Below are 21,048 nucleotides of genomic sequence, written 5' to 3' on the forward strand. Positions count from 1 at the left end.
GGGCGAGAGAGGAGGAAAAGAGATCAGAGAGAAGGCTGACAGTAGTCTAGCCAGGATATAACAAGAACCTGTAGCAGTAAGGTAGCCGTTTAGGTGGAGAGGAAAGGGCAGATCTTGGCGATATTATAAAGGTGAAACCAGCAGGTCTTGATAACGGATAGGATGTGTGGGGTGAACGAGAGAGACGAGTCAAGGATGACACCGAGATTGCGGGCCTGAGAGACAGGAAGGATGGTCGTGCCATTCACGGTGATAGAGAAGTCTGGGAGAGGACCGGGTTTGGGAGGGAAGATGAGGAGCTCAGTCTTGCTCATGTTGAGTTTTAGGTGGCGGGCCGACATCCAGGTGGAGACGTCCTGGAGGCAGGAGAAGACAGGGGCGGAGCCCGAAGGGAGGGTGAGAGGACAGGGGCGGAGATGTAGATCTGCGTGTCATCTGCGTAGAGATGGTAGTCAAAGCCGTGAGAGCGAATGAGTTCACTGAGGGAGTGAGTGTAAATGGAGAACAGAAGAGGGCCAAGAACTGACCCTTGAGGAACTCCAACAGTTAAAGGATGGGAGGGGGAGGAGGCTCCAGCGAAGGAGACCGAGAATGACTGGCCAGAGAGGTAAGAGGAGAACCAGGAGAGGACAGAGTCCGTGAAGCCAAGGTGAGATAAGGTATGGAGGAGGAGGGGATGGTCGACAGTGTAAAAGGCAGCAGAGAGGTCAAGGAGGATTAGAATGGAGTAGGAGCCATTGGATTTGGCAAGAAGGAGGTCATGGGTGACCTTAGAGAGAGCAGTGTCGGTAGAGTGGAGGGGACGGAAGCCAGATTGGAGGGGTCTAGGAGAGAATGGGAGTTAAGGAATTCTAAGCATCGATTGTAGACGACTCGTTCTAGGATTTTGGAAAGGAAGGGTAGTAGGGAGATAGGGTGATAACTGGAGGGGGAAGTGGGGTCAAGAGCGGGGTTTTTTAGGATGAGGGAGATGTGGGCATGTTTGAAGGCAGCGGGGAAGGAGCCATTGGAGATTGAGTGGTTAAAAATAGAAGTTAAGGAAGGGAGGAGGGCAGGGGCGATGGTTTTAATAAGGTGAGAGGGAATGGGGTATAGACCTTGGTACTGGTGGACAGGGGCCGGAGACAGAAGGTTTCTGTGGGAGCAAAGGATAATTTGGGGAAGTGAGGGGATGAAGGTGAGAAGGCAGTTAAGAAGGTTCTGGTAAGAGAGTAACTGTTCAGAGATGAAAATGGCATGGGATCCGTTAATTGTGAGGTGCAGAGTGGATCCACGTTTGAATGTGTATAATAAAGATGGTATTTGTTCAGCACTTACTATGTGCCAAGCACTGTTCTAAGCACTAGGGGAGACACAAAGTTATCAGGTTGACCCAGGTGGGGCTCACAGTCTTAATCCCCATTTTACAGATGACGTAACTGAGGCACAGAGAAGTTAAGTGTCTTGCCCAAAGTCACACAGTTGACAAGTGGCAGAGCCAGGATTAGAACCCATGATCTCTGACTCCCAGGCCCGTGCTCTTTCCACTAAGCCACGCTGCTTCACTCTCTGATGGGTGGTACAGGTAAGTTGAATTGAGAAGAGTGGAGAAGGAGGTAGTTGATCAACAGAATCATCAACTTGAATATGGTAGACCTTGAGTTCCACTCTAGGAATGGGAAAGAAAGAAATCACATTCAACCAGAAATGTCAAGATGGGAACAGGAGGGCATGATGGTTCCTAGCAGCTGAACTGGGGGTAGTAATGATGGATGATGTGGCCTTCAAAAGGTGAGACCTGGAGGGGAAGACACTCCAAAAGCAGCACTGCAGAAAAGCACTGGGGAAAAGATTGGCCAGTTCCTTTACAATTTCCCTTGAGTCACTGAGAGTCAGAGGTGGAGTTCCACTCTGGAGAGAGGGCAAGTGGGTAGTGTTATCAGTAGAACCAGGTCTCAGCGATCATGAGAAAATGAGGAAAGTGGGACAGAAACAAGCCAAGGTGAAGAAGCAATCAGTGATATTCGCTGAACACCTATTGTATGCTCAACATTGTACAAATTGCTTGGGAGAGTATAATATAACAGAGTTGGTAGACATGTTCCTTGCCCAAATGACCTTGAAGTAAGCACTAATATAAATAAATGAATTAGAGATATGTATATGAGTACTGTGGAGCTGAGGGTGGTTTGAATGTCAAGTGCTTAAAGGGTATAGATCCAGGTGCCAAGGTGATGCAAAAGGGAGAGGGAGTCAGAAAAAAGGCAGTGTAATCAGGGAAGGCCCCTTGAAGGAGATGTGGCCTTAATAAGGCTTCGAAGGTGGGAAGAGTGATGGTCTGGTGTATGTGACGTATGTGAGAAGCCACATGGCGTAGGAGATGCAGCATAGTATAGTGGATACAGTACGGGCCTGGGAGTGAGAAGGTTATGGGTTCTAATCTTGGCTCTGCGACTTGTCTGCCGTGTGACCTTGAGTAAGTCACTTTACTTCTCTGCACCTCTGTTTCCTCATCTATAAATTGAGGATTGAGACTGTGAGCCCCACATGGGACAGGGACTGTGTCCAACCCTATTTGCTTGTATCCATCCCTGCCTTTAGTACAGTGCCTGGCACATAGTAAGCACTTAACAAATTCTATAATTATTTATTATTATTATTATTATTTGGAGGAGTGGGTAGTTCCAGGCTAGAGGAAGGACATGGGACAGGGTCAGTGGTGATACAGGTGAGATTGGGAAGCAGTGAGCAAGCTGGTATTAGAGGTGGAAGTGTGTGGACTGGGCTGTAGTAGAAGATCAGTGAAGTGAGGTTAGGAAAGGTACAAACTGAATAAGTAATAAATTGGTATTTGTTAAGTGCTTACTATGTGCACAGCACTGTTCTAAGCGTTGGGATAGATACAGGGTAATCAGGTTGTCCCACGTGAGGCTCACAGTCTTCATCCCCATTTTACAGATGAGGGAACTGAGGCCCAGAGAAGTGAAGTGACTTGCCCACAGTCACACAGCTGACAAGTGGCAGAGTGGGGATTCGAACCCATGACCTCTGATTCCCAAGCCCGGGCTCTTTCCACTGAGCCACGCTGCTTCCCTAAGTACTTTGAAGCTAATGGTATGGAATTTCTGTTTGATGCAGTGGTCGATGGACAACCACTGGAAGTATATGAGGAGTAAGGAGATATGTACTGAAAGGTTTTTTTTAGAAAGATGACTTGGCAGCAGAGTCGAGTCTGGACTGGAGTGGGGAGAGATAGTAGATAGGGAGGTCAGTGAGGAGGCAGATGCAGTAGCCGAGGAAGGATAAGTGTTGGTTCAACCTTTACAACATCAGCGTGGCTCAGTGGAAAGAGCCTGGGCTTCGGAGTCAGAGGTCATGGGTTCAACTCCCAGCTCTGTCACTTGTCAGCTGTGTGACTGTGGGCAAGTAATTTAACTTCTCTGTGCCTCAGTTACCTCATCTGTAAAATGGGGATTAAATGCGAGCCTCACATGGGTCAACCTGATTACCCTGTATGTACCCCAATGCTTAGAACAGTGCTCTGCACATTGTAAGCACTTAACAAATACCAACATTATTATTTAGGTACAAATCTGTCTGTAATTTATCTTAATGTCTGTCTTCCCTTCTAGTCTGCACGCTCCATGCAGGAGGTGTCTTCTATACCTACTCTTTTGTATTGTATTCTGCAATACTGTACTCTATAAGAGAAGCAACACGGCATAGTGGATAGAGCACAGGTGTGGGAGTCAGAAGGTCACGGGTTCTAATCCCGGCTCCGCCACTTGTTTGATGTGTGGCGTTGGCCAAGTCATTTTACTTCTCAGTGCCTCCATTATCTCATCTGTAAAATAGGGATTGAGACTGAAACTCTCATGTGGGGCAGGGACTGTGTCCAACCTGATGAACTTATATTTGCCCTAGTGCTTAGGACAGTGCTTGGCACATAGTAAGTGCTTAACAAGTACCACAGTTTTTAGTATCTATTATTATTATTTCTCTACCAAGAATTTAGTCCAGTGCTCAGCCCAGAACATGTACTCAACAAATACAATTGATTGATTGATTGATTGATTGATTGACAAGTATCTAGTTAGAGAAGCAGTGTGGCTCATTGGAAAGAGCACAGGCTTGGGAGTCAAAGGTCATGGATTCGAATCTTGGCTATGCCGCTTGACAGCTGTGTGACTGTGGGCAAGTCACTTCACTTCTCTGTGCCTCCGTTACCTCATCTGTAAAATAGGGATTAAGACTGTGAATTTCATGTGGGACAACCTGATCACCCTGTATCTACCCCAGCACTTAGAACAGTGGTCTGCACATAGTAAGTGCTTAACACATACCAACATTATTATTATTATTATTATTATTATTATTACTTGAAACCAATTGAGATCAGACATCCTTGTGTCCTGAGGCAAGGACAAGGATTACCAGGGGGGTTGAGGAGGAAGGCACCTGATCATCAATGTGCCAAACCACACTGTCATGGAAAGGACACTTATAAATAATGAAATCATTCAACTTGCATCTAGTCTCTTCATCCATTTCTGGTTGGGCTGTAGAGGAGGCTCCCTTTGGAGAGCCCCTGTAGTCAGGGACCACAATACTAAAAACCTGTGCTTGCTAATATGTGCAGTCCAGGTCATTCAGTTACCATGGACCAGAACGGGGGCTGTTGAAGGCACATTACCAGAACAGAGATTTCAGACCACAAGGAATGGGGGGGTTCCAGTTACAGGAGGGACACATTCCCTGTTCACAAGGAGTTTACACTCTGACAGGGGAAATAAACATTCAAACATTTTCAATTAGAGAGGTCAAAAGAAGTTAGCTCTTTTAGTTATGAATGAGTGCTAAGGAGGACGTAAATAAATTCAGAACTACTATTTCCTGATACCGGTATGAGAAAGAGTTTCTCTTTCATCAGTCACTTATCCTATCCTGCCTTGATTACTGCCTCAGACTCCTTGCTGACCTCCCTGCCTCCTGTCTATCCCCATTCCAGTCCCTACTTCACTTTGCTGCCCAGATCACTTTTGTACAGAAACATTCAGGCCATGTTTCCCCACTCCTCAAGAAATTCTAATGGTTGCCCATCCATCTCCACATTAAACAGAAACTCCTCACCATAGGCTTTAAAACACTTAATCACCTTGCCCCCTCCTACCTCACCTCAAATTTTCCTACTACAACCCAGCCCACACACTTTGCTTCTCTAATACTAACCTTCTCACTGTACCTTGATCTCATCTAGCTCGCCGCCAACCTCTGGCCTCATGTCCTGCCTCTGGCCTGGAACGCCCTCCCTCCTCATATCCAACAGACAATTATTCTCCCCACTTCAAAGCCTTAGTGAAGATACATCTCTTCCAAGAGCCATTCACCGACTAAGCTCTCTTTTCCTCTTTTTCCTCTTCCTTCTGCCTCTCCCTTGACTTACTCCCTTTATTCATTGCCCCTCCCAGCCCCTTAACACTTAAATACACACCTGGAATTTATTAATTTATATTAGTATCTGTCTCTCCCTCTAATAATGTTGGTATTTGTTAAGTGCTTACTATGTGCAGAGCACTGTTCTAAGCGCTGGGGTAGACACAATCTCACCTTGGCTTCACGGACTCCGTCCTCTCCTGGTTCTCCTCTTATCTCTCTGGCCGGTCATTCTCAGTCTCCTTTGCTGGCGCCTCCTCCCCATCCCATCCTTTAACTGTTGGAGTTCCTCAGGGGTCAGTTCTTGGCCCTCTTCTGTTCTCCATTTACACTCACTCCCTTGGTGAACTCATTCTCTCTCACGGCTTTGACTACCATCTCTACGCAGATGACACGCAGATCTATATCTCTGCCCGTCCTCTCCCCCTCCCTTTAGGCTCGCATCTCCTCCTGCCTCCGGGATGTCTCCACCTGGATGTCAGCCTGCCACCTGAAACTCAACATGAGCAAGACTGAGCTCCTCATCTTCCCTCCCAAACCCGGTCCTCTCCCAGACTTCCCCATCACCGTGGATGGCACGACCATCCTTCCTGTCTCTCGGGCCCGCAATCTCGGTGTCATCCTTGACTCATCTCTCTCGTTCACCCCACACATCCTATCCGTTATCAAGACCTGCCAGTCTCACCTTTATAATATCGCCAAGATCTGCCCTTTCCTCTCCACCTAAACGGCTACCTTACTGCTACAGGTTCTTGTTATATCCTGGCTAGACTACTGTTAGCCTTCTCTCTGATCTCTTTTCCTCCTCTCTCGCCCCACTCCAGTCTATTCTTCACTCCACTGCCCGGCTCATCTTCCTGCAGAAACGATCTGGGCATGTCACTCCCCTTCTTAAACACCTCCAGTGGTTGCCTATCAACCTCCACTCCAAACAAAAACTCCTCACTCTAGGCTTCGAGGCTCTACATCACCTCGCCCCTTCCTACCTCTCCTCCCTTCTCTCTTTCTACTGCCCACCCCGCACGCTCCGCTCCTCTGCCGCCCACCTCCTCACCATCCCTCGGTCTCGCCTATCCCACCGTCGACCCCTGGGCCACCTCCTCCTGCAGTACTGGAATGCCCTCCCTCCTCACCTCCGCCAGACTAACTCTCTTCCCCTCTTCAAAACCCTACTTAAAACTCACCTCCTCCAAGAGGCCTTCCCAGACTGAGCTCCCCTTCTCCCTCTACTCCCTCTACTGCCCCCCCCTTCACCTCTCTGCAGCTTAACCCTCTTTTCCCCCCATTTCCCTCTGCTCCTCCCCCTCTCCCTTCCCATCCCCTCAGCACCGTACTCGTCTGCTCAACTGTATATATTTTCATTACCCTATTCATTTTGTTAATGAAATGTACATCACCTTGATTCTATTTAGTTGCCATTGTTCTTACGAGATGGTCTTCCCCTCGACTCTATTTATTGCCATTATTCTTGTCTGTCCGTCTCCCCCGATTAGACTGTAAGCCTATCAAAGGGCAGGGACTGTCTCTATCTGTTGCCGACTTGTTCATCCCAAGCGCTTAGTACAGTGCTCTGCACATAGTAAGCGCTCAATAAATACTATTGAATGAATGAATGAATGAATCAGGTTGTCCCACGTGGGGCTCACAGTTTTAATCCCCATTTTACAGATGAGGTAACTGAGGCACAGAGAAGTTAAGTGACTTGCCCACAGTCACACAGCTGACAAGTGGCAGAGCTGGGATTCGAACCCATGACCTCTGACTCCAAAGCCCGTGCTCTTTCCACTGAGCCATGCTAGCTTGTTATGGGCAGGGAATGTGTCTGTGTATTGTTATATTGTACTCTCCCAAGTGTTTAGTACAGTGCTCTGCACACAGTAAGTGCTCAATAAATATTAGTGACTGACTGACTGATTGACTGATCGACTGATTGACTGACTTCCTCATGGGGTCCAGAGCACTTACAAGAATTCTTGCCCTTCCTGGAAAGCCTAAAATGAAAGTGAAAGAATAACACATGCAAATAGTACAAGGGATGGTAGATGGATGGGAGTGCCCCCCTTCTGCTGAGAAAATAGGGAAGCCTCCAGCCAATGTCAGAGCCTGTCCAAGTTTTCTCCTCCCTTCCCATTCTCTGCTTTATAACTGGAGGCAGGACGCTGCCTCCCTACAAATGGTCCCCAGACTCTCACTGGCCTGATAGTGTGAGAAGACGCTCCAGTGATCTAAACAAGTGAGTTCCAATTTCCTTTCTCCTCTGTCTGTTTTCCATTTTCCCTTGAGAAGGTATCTATTTCCCCAACCTCAGTTCTTCCAGGTAATGAAAAGCAGCCTGGCCTAATGGATAGAGTGTGAGCCTGAGAGACAGAATAATAATAATAATTGTGGTATTTGTTAAGTGCTTACTATATACCACGTAATGTACAAAGTGCTGGGGTGGATACAACCAAATTAGGTTGGACCCACTTCCTGTCCCGCATGGGGCTCACAGTCTTATTTCCCATTTTACAGATGAGGTATCTGAGGTACAGAGAAGTGAAATGACTTGCCCAAGGCCACATAGGCAAGTGGTAAAGTCAGGATTAGAACCCATCACCTTCTGCCTCCCAGGCCAATGCTCTATCCACTATCCCATGCTGCTTCCCAGATAGTCCTGGGTTCTAATTTAGGCTCTGCCACTTATCTGTTTTGTGATTTTGGTCAAGTCATTTCTAATAATCTTCATTACCTCATCTGTAAAGTGGGGATTAGGGCTGTGAGCCCCAGGTGGGACAGAGACTTTGTCCAACTTGATTTCCTTGTACCCACCACAGCACTTAGTGCAGTGTCTGGCACATAGTAAGCGCTTAGCAAATACCGCAATCATTATTATTATTCTAATTATTATTATTGAAGGGTCCCATGGGATTCCCAAGAATTGGCCATCATGACATGCACCAAATAGGCCCTTGATGAGGAAGAGGAAGATGGCATCAGCTGCCAGGTTGGTAGGGAGCAGTGTGAGAGAAGTAGTTGCCCCAACCTCCCTAGGCTAACAAGATCCATGATCTCCGTGGCACAACCCCAGCCCCTTTTAGGTGAAGTCCCCCAGAATTCCCCACTAGCCTGGGACATATGCTCCCCTCTGGGAGACTCCATTAAGCTTGGCTCAGGGAAATATATATTACCCCACCCAGAGAACTGAGTGCAAGCTGAAGACAGCCCCGGGTCTCCCCTCTCCCACTCTGCCCTTTCCTTTTCTTCCCTGCCCCTCCAGGTCCCACCACTCTTCCCCTCCTATCCTCTCTCTTACCGACCCACCCTCTGACCCCCTTCAGTCCTTCCCTCCAGCCCATCCTCTGACCCCACCCTTCTTCCCCAGTTTTTCCCTTCATCCATAAGAGGGGACTGTGTCTGATGCTTTCTGACCTTCCAACCTCCTGCCTCTCCCCACTCCAGTCCATACTTCACTCCACTGCCTGGATTATCTTTCTACAGAAACATTCAGAGCATGTCACTCCCCTCCTCAAAAATCTCCAGTGGTTACCTATCTACCTCCATATCAAACTAAAACTCCTTGCTATTGGCTTTAAAACTCCCCATCACCTTGTCCCCTCCAACCTCACCTCCCTTCTCTCCCTCTACATCCCAGCCCACACACTCTGCTCCTCTGGTGCTAACCTTCTCACTGGGCCTCGGTCTTGCCTGTCTTGCCACCGACCCGGGGCCCACATCCTACCTCTGGCCTGGAACACCTCCCTCCTCAAATCTGCCAGACAATCACTCTCCCCCCACCTTCAAAGCCCTACTAAAGGTGCACCTCCTCCAAGAGGCCTTCCCAGATTAGGCCCCACTTTTCCTCATCTCCCACTCCCTTCCGTGTCACCCTGACCTGCTCCCTTTGGTCTTCCCCACTCTCTATATCTATAATTTTATAATTGTATTTATTTATATTGATGCCTATTTACTTGTATTGATGTCTGTCTCCCTGTCTCCAGACTGTCAGCTCGTTGTGGGCAGGGATTGTCTCTCTTTATTGCTATATTGTACTTTCCAAGTGCTTAATACAGTGCTCTGCACACAGTAAGAGCTCAATAAATATGATTGAATGAATGAATCACCTATTTACCCCGGTGCTTAGGACAGTGCTTGGCACATAGTAAGCACTTATAAATACTATAGTAAGTGGTAGCGGTGTAAATGTTGAATTCATGGTTTCTTGAAAACAAAAGATATGGCAGATGCTGGTTTGGAGATTGCTGTCGGATCAGGTGGCCCTGGCCGAGGGGTGGCCCACCACTGGGAGTGAAGGAACAACGGGGACTCCCAGTGGCTCCCAACACCTTTGAGCAGCCACTGGGCAAAGCAACTGAGCATGCAGGGCCTTGGGAGCAGGGGCCAGTTCCCAGTCTGTGCCATGGCTGGCTTCCCTCCCTTCCCAGTGCCCCCTGGCCCTGCCCACCCCTGCCAGACTTAGGAACAACCCCCGGCCGGGGCTGCCCGTGTCCCAGAACGGGTGGCAGGGTGGGGAGGGTCTGGGTGGAGACCGGGGATGGCTGGCACAGGGAAAGGGACTGCAGAGCCGTGACCACAGCCAGGGACCGGACCCACTGACCCCTCCCCTGCAAGGGTTAGGATGGCCGTTTCATTATGAGCAGAAAATCACCCTCTGAGCAGAAAGTCATCTTTGCGTTCAGAACAATGAGGTCATCACGTCCCCGGAATACCTTAGCTCCTGTCACCTTTTTCCTCAATTCAGTGAGTCTCCACTCTCATTAGTTACTTGCCTGACCACTTAGAAGCTACTTAGCCCCTGGGGAGATTAAAGTTCATGGACTGTGGCAGCCAGATGTTCCCCAAATCCCCTAAGAACATGCCAAGAGTGGGCTAAAATTGCCACCAGAATCAATTAATCAATCATACATATTGAGCGCTAACTCCTCAGGAGGATCCAGTGGTTGCCTATCCACCTCTGCATCAAACAAAAATTCCTCACCATTGGTTTTGAATCTCTCGATCATCTTGCCTGCTCCCACCTCACCTCACTGCTCTCCTATTGCAACCCAGTCCAGGCACTTCATTCCTCTAATACTAACCTTCTCACTGTACCTCCGTCTCATCTATCTCAGCTCCAACTTCTTGCCTACATCCTGCCTCTAGCCTGGAATACCCTCCCTCCTCATATCCAACAATTGCTCTCTCCCTCTTCAAAGCCTTATTGAAGGCACATGTCCTCCAAAAGGCCTTCCCTGACTAAGGCCCCCTTTTCTCTTCTCCTTCTCCCTTCTGTATTACCCTGACTTGTTCCTTTTATTCACCCCCGAACCCCCGTCACCCCCACAGCACTTATATACATATCTGTAATTTATTTATATTAATGTCTGCCTCCCCCTCTAGACTGTATGTAAGCTTGTTGTGGGCAGGGAATGTATCTGTTAACTGTTGTTTTGTACTCTCCCAAGTACTCCCGAGTACAGTGCTCAGCACACAGTAAGCCCTCAAGCAATATGAGAAGCAGCGTGGCTCAGTGGAAAGAGCACGGGCTTTGGAGTCAGAGGTCATGGGTTCAAATCCCAGCTCGGCCACTTGTCAGCTGTGTGACTTTGGGCAAGTCACTTCACTTCTCGGTGCCTCAGTTCCCTCATCTGTAAAATGGGGATTAAGACTGTGAGCCCCACGTGGGACAACCTGATTCCCCTGTGTCTACCCCAGCGCTTAGAACAGTGCTCGGCACGTAGTAAGCGCTTAACAAATACCAACATTATTATTATTAATATGATTGAATGAATGAATGACTGAATGAACTGTACTAAGCAACTGGGAGAGTACAATACAACAGAGTTGCTAGATGAGTTCTCTGCCCTCAGGGAGTTTACACAGCAAAAGAAGAAACAAACGTAAAAATACTTACAACTAGAGTAATCAAAATGAATAATTGAGTGTATTATATGCATGAGAACAGACTGTGGTATAAAAGCATTCCTAAGTTGCTTGAGTTCGCTAATGATGGTAAATTAATGGGGGAAAGTTTGGTGGAGGAGAGAGCATTTTAGGAATCTTTGAATATGGAGCAAAATGTCTGATGTGGGGAGGAAGGGAATTCCTAGACAGGGAACAAAGTTGAGAAAGACCCCCATCATCTTGGACCACTTGGAGACTGTACGGCCAGTTTGAATTATAGACTATCCTGTGTTTGCTCTGAGGAGACAGGCTTTAATCAGCAGTGGGTTTCATCAAGATGAAACAAGTTCTTGCTATGTTATTCTGGCTGATGCTGCTGTAAAGGAGAAGCACTGAGGCTTAGTGGGTAGAGCATGGGTCTGGAGAGCATGGGTCTGGAAGTCAGAAGACCTGGGTTCTAATCCTGGCTTCACCACTTGTCTCTGTGCGAACTTAGGTAAATCACGTAACTTCTCTGTTCCTCAGTTACCTCATCTATAAAATGGGGATTAATACTGTGATCTCCGTATGGGACATGGGCTGTGCCCAACCTGATTAGCTTGTATCGCCCCCCAGTGTTTAGTACATGCTTGTCACATAGTAGGAGCTTAATAAATCCATTAAAAAGAAAAAGAGATCATCAGGGCAATTTTTTAACTGACTTCAAAAAATCATCGTTCTATTTTTCAAGTCCATGTCAGATTGGCAGGGGAGGAGGCAAGGAGGGAGGATTTCGAGAGAGGAGCTGCGAGCTGATGGGCGATTAACTCCTTTTCTCAAGCCACAGAACCCTCTACGATGGTCAGTGAAGTTCAGAGGGAGATGAGTTGAGAATCCTGGGTCACTAGGGGGCAGCTTCTGGCCTGCAGTTGCCAGGATTTCACTGTCTCCCGAACACTATAAAAGCCTAAATTTGACAGTAGTAGTAAGAGAATTTATTAAGCATTACTATGTGCAGAGCTGAGCTAAGTGCTGAGAAAAAAAAAATACAGTGGTAGAAATTTTCTCTTCCTCCTGCCTCTCCTCTTCTTTTTCTTCCTCCTCCTTCTCCTCTTCCTCCTTTTCTTTCTCCTTTTCAGTTAGCCCCCAGGGTAGTAATTGACACAGGCAGATGCTAAGGCAGATGCTAAGGCAGATGCTAATTAAGATGTTTATTTTTCCCTAGGGGAAGGTGATTAAGCAGGTGTGAAGAGGGAAGGGAAAGGTGAGTTTTGTATTTTGGAGGCAATTTGGGGATTAGGTGAAATGTAAAATCAGAAGCAGCATGGCTTAGTGGAAAGAACGCGGGCATGGGAGTCAGAGGTCATGGGTTCTAATTCCGACTCCACCATGTGTCAGCTGGGCAAATCACTTTTCTGTCCTTCAGTTACCTCATCTGTAAAATGGGGATTAAGACTGTGAGCCCCACCTGACTACCTTGTATCTCCCCCCAGCAGTGGGCATGTAGTAAGCGTTTAACAAATAACATAATTACTATTATTTTTATCATCATCATTAGAAATCTCCTAGGGGCAGAGAAGATTGGGTGCTCCCTGCCCTTGTTCACTTTCCAGTCGCTTCTTCCCCACTGCCTTCAAATATGCCCATGTCTCCCCTATCCTAAAAATCCTTCCCTTGACCTCACAGTCTCCTCCAGTTATTGCCCACCTCCCTCCTTAACCTCTCTGAGCTTCAGTTACCTTCATTCACTCATTCATTCATTCGATCGTATTTACTGAGCGCTTACTATGTGCAGAGCACTGTACTAAGTGCTTGGAATGTACAATTCAGCAACAGATAGAGTTAATCTCTGCCCAACAACGAGCTCACAGTCTAAAAGGGGAGACAGACAACAAAACAAAACAAGTAGTCTGGCGTCAATATCATCAGGATAAATAGAATCATAGATAAATACACATCATTCACAAAATAATGACTAATTTGTCATAATAAAATAATAAAATAATGTCTCCCCCGATTAGACTGTGTCTCCTCCGATTAGACTGTGTCTCCCCCGATTAGACTGTGTCTCCCCCGATTAGACTGTGTCTCCCCCGATTAGACTGTAAGCCCGTCAAACGGCAGGGACTGTCTCTATCTGTTGCCGACTTGTTCAACCCAAGCGCTTAGTACAGTGCTCTGCACATAGTAAGCGCTCAATAAATACTATTGAATGAAAATAAAGAGTAATAAATAGTATATACAAATATGCACAGTGCTGTGGGGAGGGGAAGGGGGAAGAGCAGAGGGAGGGAGTAGGGGGAATGGGGAGGGGACGAGGGGCAGAGGGAAAGGGAGGGCTCAGTTTGGGAAGGCCTCCTGGAGGAGGTGAGCTCTCAATAGGGCTTGAAAGAGGGGAAGAGATTTAGTTTGGTGGGTGTGAGGAGAGAGGGCATTCCAAGTCAGTGGTAGGACATGGGCCAGGGTTCAATGGCGGGACAGGCAAGAATGAGGCACCGTGAGGAAGTTAGTGGCAGAGGAGCAGAGTGTACGGGGTGAGCTGTAGGAGAGAAGTGAGGTGAGGTAGGAGGGGGCAAGGTGATGGAGAGCTTTGAAGCCAGAAGCGAGGAGCTTTTGTTTCATGCAAAGGTTGATAGGCAACCACTGCAGGTTTTTAAGGAGGGGAGTGTCATGCCCAGAGCATTTCTGTGGAAAGATAATCTGGTCAGTGGAATGAAGAATAGACTGGAGTAGGGAGAGACAGGAGGATGAGAGATCAGAAAGAAGGCTGATGCAATAATCCAGTCAGGATATTATGAGAGCTTGTACCAGCAAGGTAGCAGATTGGATGGAGAGGATAGGGCAGATCTTGGTGAGGCTGTGAAGGTGAGACTGACAGGTTTTGGTGACAGATTGGATGTGTGAGGTGAATGAGAGAGCAGAGTCAAGGATAACACCAAGGTTTTCGGTCTGTGAGATGGGAAGGATTGTCGTGCCGTCCACCATGACAGGGAAGTCAGGGAGAGGGCAGAGTTTGTGAGGGAAGATAAGGAGCTCAGTCTTGGACATGTTGAGCTTTAGGTGACGGGCAGACATTCAGGTGAAGATGTCCTGAAGGCCGGAGGAGTTACGAGCCTGGAGGGAAGGGGAGAGAACAAGGGAGGAGATGTAGATTTGGGTGTCATCTGCGTAGAGATGAGAGTTGAAGCCGTGGAAGCTAATGAGTTCACCAAGGGAGTGAGTATAGATGGAGAACAGAAGGGGCCCAAGAGGTACCCTTGAGGAACCCCTACAGTTAGGGGATGGGAGGGTGAGGAGCAGCCCGCGAAGGACACCGAGAAGAAATGGCCAGAGAGATGAAGAGAACCAGAAGAGGACAGAGTCCATGAAGCCAAGGTTGGATAAAGTGTTGAGGAGATGGGGATGGTCCACAGTGTCAAAGGCAGCTGAGAGGTCGAGGAGGATAAGGATAGAGTAGGAGCCATTGGATTGGGCAAGAAGGAGGTCATTGGTGACCTTTGAGAGGGCAGTTTCAGTGGACCGGAGGGTATGGAAGCCAGATTGGAGGGGGTCAAGAAGAGAGTCTGTAAAATGGGGAATGAGACTGTGAGCCCACGTGGGATAACCTGATTACCTTGTATCTGCACCAGTGCTTAGAACAGGGCTTGGCACATAGTAAGTGCTTAAAAATACCATCATTATTTATTATTAATATAAGTAAATGAATTATAGATATGCACCACATCACTGCTGGGTCAGATCAATAATCTATCCAGCCCGGCATTTTGTGTCTCAAATGAGGTTAGGATTCTGGAAGAGACTGTGAGATGGTTGGACCCCTTAACATCCATGCTCATGATTAGGGATGAATCCTCTAACAGCTCTTACTTTTGCTTCCAAGCCCCAATTTCCCTCTAGCAGCCCATTACGGCTGTTCCTTCATTCTTTCATCTACTTCTGAAAACTTTTCTGGAGAATCTTTCATGGAATAAATTTGTTTGAAAATGTAGTAGTCTTAACTATTAAGCACTTACTGTATATAAAGCACTGAACTGAGCACTGGGAAAGAATGCAAGGATGAGAAGTACATGAAGTCCCTGGTACACAAGTGACTTCATGGCTAAGAATAAAAGTGGGAAACAGGACCAGCAACAGTCACACAGGGAGGGATGAGACACTAAAACAACATAAAAGACAATGACAAATTAACAAAATAAAAACAGAAGATCAGTAGGATAAAAAGAAATTCCATTCCCTCATTCTTAACATGGACGTGACCCCAGGACCCCATGAATGTATTTCCCCTGTCTGATCCCCAGAGGAACAAGTTGACAAGTTGGTAAAGTTGAAAAATACCTCACCTATCCCTCTCTGGAGAGAAAATGACATTTTAGAGGTTTAGATTAGTCAAAATCATTTTCTTTTTCCTTATATTTGTTTTGAGTATTACCGGTGTGCTGTTCCCTTCTAGGTACGCCATCCAAAGTTCTTCCACTACCATGTCTACTCCAGAGGTACCCATGGAAGACTGCTCTCTCCTTGGCTCATCACAGCAGTCGAGGTCTGAGGAAGCGGAAGGCTCATCATTGAAAGCAAAAGTAACAAATGACCAGTCAGGAAGCATTCAAGAACTGGAAGGGAGAGACAATCGAGACGTTCTGAGCCTGATCCAGCGACTAGGCCTGGACAGGTACTACCCTCGGAAGATGGGCAGAGCAAATTTCCACCTGATTTACAAAGCCTCCGTGCATGACAGTCAGCCCCATAGTGACCAGGAATTACCATTTTACTTCCTGCAAAAGCTGCTGATGCTGGACTATCGGCTGAGGTATCTGGTCCGCGAGGATGATGGGAAGACAGCCCTGACCATAACTGAGCCCCTGAGTCCCTCAGGGCATGGGGGTAACTCCTCAGACCTCCTAGATGACTTTTTTAACATTACTGAGACACACCTGGCTCCCTCTGACATCACTCAGACACATATTCATCCAATGGACGTCCAGATGGCAATTTTCCATTGTGCAGATGACTTCATGCGGCAGTATATTTCAACCAAACTTTCCATCTGTCAATTTGCTCTTCCATTTGTGGTCCCTAATCCCTGTTCTTTCCAAATAGAATTCCCTCTCTGGTCTCTGCGCCAAGTCAAGAAGAGCTGGCGACGGATGGAGAAATTGGGGGAAGAGAAGAAGATGAAAAATTACAATGGCAAGCTGATCTGTGAAACGGCCACCCCGATCGTGTCCTTCCTGAGGGTTGGAAATTCCTTCTCCTCCTCCAAGTCCCAGATCCTAAACTCACTGCTGAGTAAAAAGAAACATGACATATTTTTTCATCGTCACTGCCGGGGCAGCAGCAAAAATGTTCTCCTGATGGGAGGTGTGGTGGAAGTCTGCTGGTACTGTCCCGGAGGGAAGGATGATGACAGCTTTGATAACTGCATCACATTCACCAATCTTCATGGAGACGCCAAAGAGCATGAAGCCCAGCTCAGGTTCCTGCAGGATATCTCTTCGGTTACCGTTGTGCTCTTGTCAGCTTCTGAGCAAGGTGAGAGGAACAGACAAGTCGTCCGTGAGCTTCTGCAGTCACCAAAACCTTTAATCTGCCTGTTTGATGACAGAGAGCAGATTGCGGGTGGTAACTGTGGCCTCAAAGTCAGAATGGGGATGAAGAACCAAAATGAAGCAGAGTTAACGGAGGAACTGAGAGCCACGATCACACGCCTCCTGGAGATTCAGGGGACACCCCTCAGTTCTGTTAACTGTGCTGAGATTGCACGCCGGCACGGGTTCTCTGTAGATGAGGACCAGAAGGAATGCAGGGAGGCTGAAATGCTGGCCCAAACACTGGTTTCTCTCTTGACAGAAAGCAAGTTGACAACGATAAAGGAAAAGATCCTGTCCCTCCAAGGAGAATTATGGCACCGGTGGTGTAAGAAGGATAGGGAACTCAGTCACCTGCATGCGAAAGGCAACAAAAACATCGAACAGCATAGGAGTGAGATTGAGTCAGAAAAGCAGGAAATTCGGAGAACTCAATGGCAAATGGCGTTTCCCTTCAATGCTCCCATGAGGTCTGTGGTTGATGTCTTCCAGACCCCATCAGAGACAAACAGGAAGCTCTACTTTCTGCAGTGGCTGAGCATCTTTCTGGACAACTTGACTGCAAGCCACCTGGAAGGCCTTCAACAGAAATACGATGGACTCTGGTCCCAAGTGATTTTTGCAGAAAAGCAAAAAGGGTCAGTCAGTGATTCAGTAAAGTACTTACAAAGTGAATTAGAAATCATATCAAAGGAGATAAATGACTCTACAATTGGCATTGATCACTTCCTGAGAGAGATTGGACAGATTTATGAAGCTGCGGATGGACATTCACCTGAGAAGGACACATTGATGCTTTCCCTTCCGCAGATTGCCGCAGACCTGTTGGCTGCTGGGTACCCCATTGAGCTCATGGATGGGGATGCTTCCTACGTGCCTCTGAAATGGGTGGCAGCTGTTTTGAACAGGTTAACTGAAACCCTGGGAGACAAAAGGCTGTTTGTGCTTTCCATCCTAGGGCTCCAGAGCAGCGGGAAGTCCACACTGCTGAACGCCATGTTCGGTCTGCAGTTCGCTGTCAGTGCAGGGAGATGCACCCGGGGAGCCTATATGCATCTCCTCAAGGTGGAGGAGAAGGTCTGGGAAGACCTTGGGTTTGACTATTTGCTCGTTGTGGATACCGAAGGTCTCCGGGCCCCAGAGCTCAGCAATAAATCACTGAATCATGACAATGAGCTGGCGACCTTTGTCATTGGCCTCGGTAACCTGACTGTGATTAACATTTTTGGAGAGAATCCTTCTGAAATGCAGGACATCCTGCAGATCGCGGTCCAGGCCTTCCTGAGAATGAAGAAAGTGAGACTTTCCCCCAGCTGTGTGTTTGTACATCAGAATGTGGGGGAGATCACAGCCAAAGATCAGAATAAGGAAGGACGCAGGAGGCTGCAGCAGAGACTGGATGAAATGGCCGTGGATGCCGCAGAGCAAGAACAGAGCTCCAACATCACCCGGTTCAGTGATGTGATCCGGTTTGATGTGAACACCCACGTCCATTATTTTGCTCACCTTTGGGAGGGGAATCCCCCCATGGCCCCTCCCAATCCCAGTTACAGCCACAACATTCAGGATCTGAAAAGCTGGATTCTTACGGTGGCGAAAGGAGAATCTCAAGGTCGCATCTTGCGGCTGTCAGCCTTGAAGGACCGCATCCAGGATCTGTGGAGAGCCTTGGTAAATGAGAACTTCATTTTCAGCTTCAGGAACACTCGGGAGATTGTGGCCATGAGCAAGCTGGAGGCGAAATATAACAGCTGGACCTGGCAGTTGAGGAGTCATATATTGGCCTTACAGAATGAACTGAACAACCGGATTCAGAATGGAAAATTCAAAGACCTCACTGTTTGTCATCTCGAGAATCCAGTATCAGAGAAATACATGGCTATCCAGCAAGATCTTGAAAAGTATTTCAGTGAAGATGAAGATAGTGAAATACTGATTCAGTGGAAAGCAAATTTTGGAAGTAAACTGCAGATGCTTAAAGAGACACTTGTCTTAGAAACAAAAAGAAAAACTGAAGAACTCATTGACTTTAAAGTCAGTCAGGATGAATTGGATAAGAAAAAATCCGAATATGAGAATGAGTTGCTGGACAAGAGCAGAGAGCTTGCTCTCTTATTACGAGATAAAGAATTACATGAGGAGGAACTGAGAGTGAGGTTTGATGATGTCTGGGCAACTTGGGTAACAAAATTGTCCTCAAATCACCCTCCTGCCACAGATCCCAAAATTGACTTGGATTTGGAAAACATCGTCTTTAACCACTTTAAACAGGAGCACAATATTGTGGACAAAATCCGTGGTATTTCCAGCCAGGAAACATTTTCTATGAACTATTCCAAGTATGTAAAAACAAATAAGAAATATTGTATTTTTGATCATAAATTAGGGGAGGATGATAAAATGATCATCAATCAAACTACACAGCAAATTAAGGAAGCTGTTAATGAGATCATTGATACCAAAGAGAAGCTGAGGGCAGGCTACAGTTCTAATTACTTCCATGAAATATTGAGAACAATAGACACAAAAGTAGAGTCTGCAAAAAGTGAAAAATATACTTTTACAAACCAGTACAAACTTGATTTGTCCTTGTATCTATGCCATGGAGCAGAAAAGAGATTCTGGAATATGCATGAGGCATTCACCACAGCAAATCATCCTGTCAACTACCTAGAAAGTAAGAAAGAGGATTTCTTCATGAGTTTTAAGATTTCCTGCCAAGGAGCCATCTCCATCAGAGATGTTGCTGATTTCCTGTGGGATAAAGTATCTTCTGCTTTGCTTAGTGCAGTCTGGAACAAGACAGCCATCGATCTCGCTGATGACATGAGGTCTAACACTCCGGCCTTCAATGGTAATAGATCTAACCTGGAGAGATACATTCTGATCTCGCTGGCGGAAGACGAAAGCTTTGATAATTACTGTCAGTATATTCACTCTCCCAGGGACTATTTCAAAAGCTATATAAAAAAACAGGTTGAGAATTTTTGCTCAACCCAGGAATGGGAAAAGTTAAAGCATTTTGTAAGACGCAGTTTTAAGAGTTTCAAGGCAGACATTCTTACAGCTATTCATGAATCAACCTTTGCTACCAAAACCGGGAATGGGTCTGTGTCCATGTGGCTGGATGAATTTTGTCAACGCCTTGGGCATCGCTTAACCCTTCCAAGAGGAGACCTGAAAAGCATCGAACATCAAGAAATCAAGGACATCGAATTTCTCAAAGAGGCAGTGATCAGAGCTGTGGAAGGGCCCCGGTCTCCCACCCTGCAGACCAGTAAACTAGACTGGGCTGGCACGGCTATGCAAGAAGTGGCTCCAAAGGTCCAGAAGATGCTTTCTGACCAGCTCTCCGGCTGTTGGAAGCAATGTCCCTTCTGCATGGCGATCTGTACCAACACAGTTGATGGTCATATTGGGGACCACAGTGTCCCCTTCCATCGTTCCAAGGCAGTGAATGGTTGGAGTTGGCATAAAACAGATAATTTTTCAATAGATTTTTGTACCTCTGCAGTAGCAAGTGATAATTACTTTATACCTAACGATGGCCAAAGCTTCCCATACAAGACATATCGCCTGGCGGGAGGGGACTACGCCACATGGAGTATCACTCCAGACATGGATAACAAGCCCTACTGGAAATGGTTTGTGTGCCGCTTCAAGGACCAGTTGGAAGAGAAGTATAATAAAAGATTCAGGGACAAAGGAGAAATCCCTCACATGTGGACAAAAATTCACAAGGAAGAAGTGATTGCTGACCTGAAAAAATTATAAGTCCTCAAGACTCTTCAGTACTTATTGTCAAATTGAAATAGATCTATATATCTGAAAATGTAAATTTCAATCGATCAGTAGTATATATTTTGGAAGTGAACAGAGACTCTATTGTTTTGTTTGATTAAGAAGCAAATAAAGTCTTTATTCCAACAACTGCAAGAGTGGGGAGATGTGTTAGATGTGTCCCCCCCACCTTGAAGGAAGCAAGCAGAGAGCTTTTGTAGACCCAAACAAACAAGGCTTCCCATGGATGTGGGGTAACAAGCTAAAAGAAGCAAATAGTTACAAGGAAACAGGTACAGATTCAGATAACACAGGCATAATCCTTATCATTGCTCATGTCAAGTAATGGACAAATAATAATCCACCACTGCTCATGTCAAATAATGGACAATTAGAATGCGGAAAGACAAAA

The 21,048-nt window shown here is 46.8% G+C and overlaps 1 protein-coding gene across 1 annotated transcript; it reads left to right on the forward strand.

Annotated features, from left to right (window-relative positions):
- Positions 1–1,747: 1,747 nt before the first annotated feature.
- LOC100074285 (interferon-induced very large GTPase 1-like) lies at positions 1,748–20,788 on the forward strand. The gene is made up of 2 exons (XM_039914622.1): positions 1,748–1,770; positions 15,722–20,788. The coding sequence occupies exons 1-2, from the start codon at positions 1,748–1,750 to the stop codon at positions 20,628–20,630; spliced, it is 4,932 nt and encodes a 1,643-aa protein (XP_039770556.1). The 3' UTR covers positions 20,631–20,788.
- The last annotated feature ends 260 nt before the right edge of the window (positions 20,789–21,048 follow it).

This window comes from Ornithorhynchus anatinus, chromosome 2 (assembly GCF_004115215.2).
Source record: "Ornithorhynchus anatinus isolate Pmale09 chromosome 2, mOrnAna1.pri.v4, whole genome shotgun sequence".
Taxonomy (NCBI): domain Eukaryota; kingdom Metazoa; phylum Chordata; class Mammalia; order Monotremata; family Ornithorhynchidae; genus Ornithorhynchus; species Ornithorhynchus anatinus.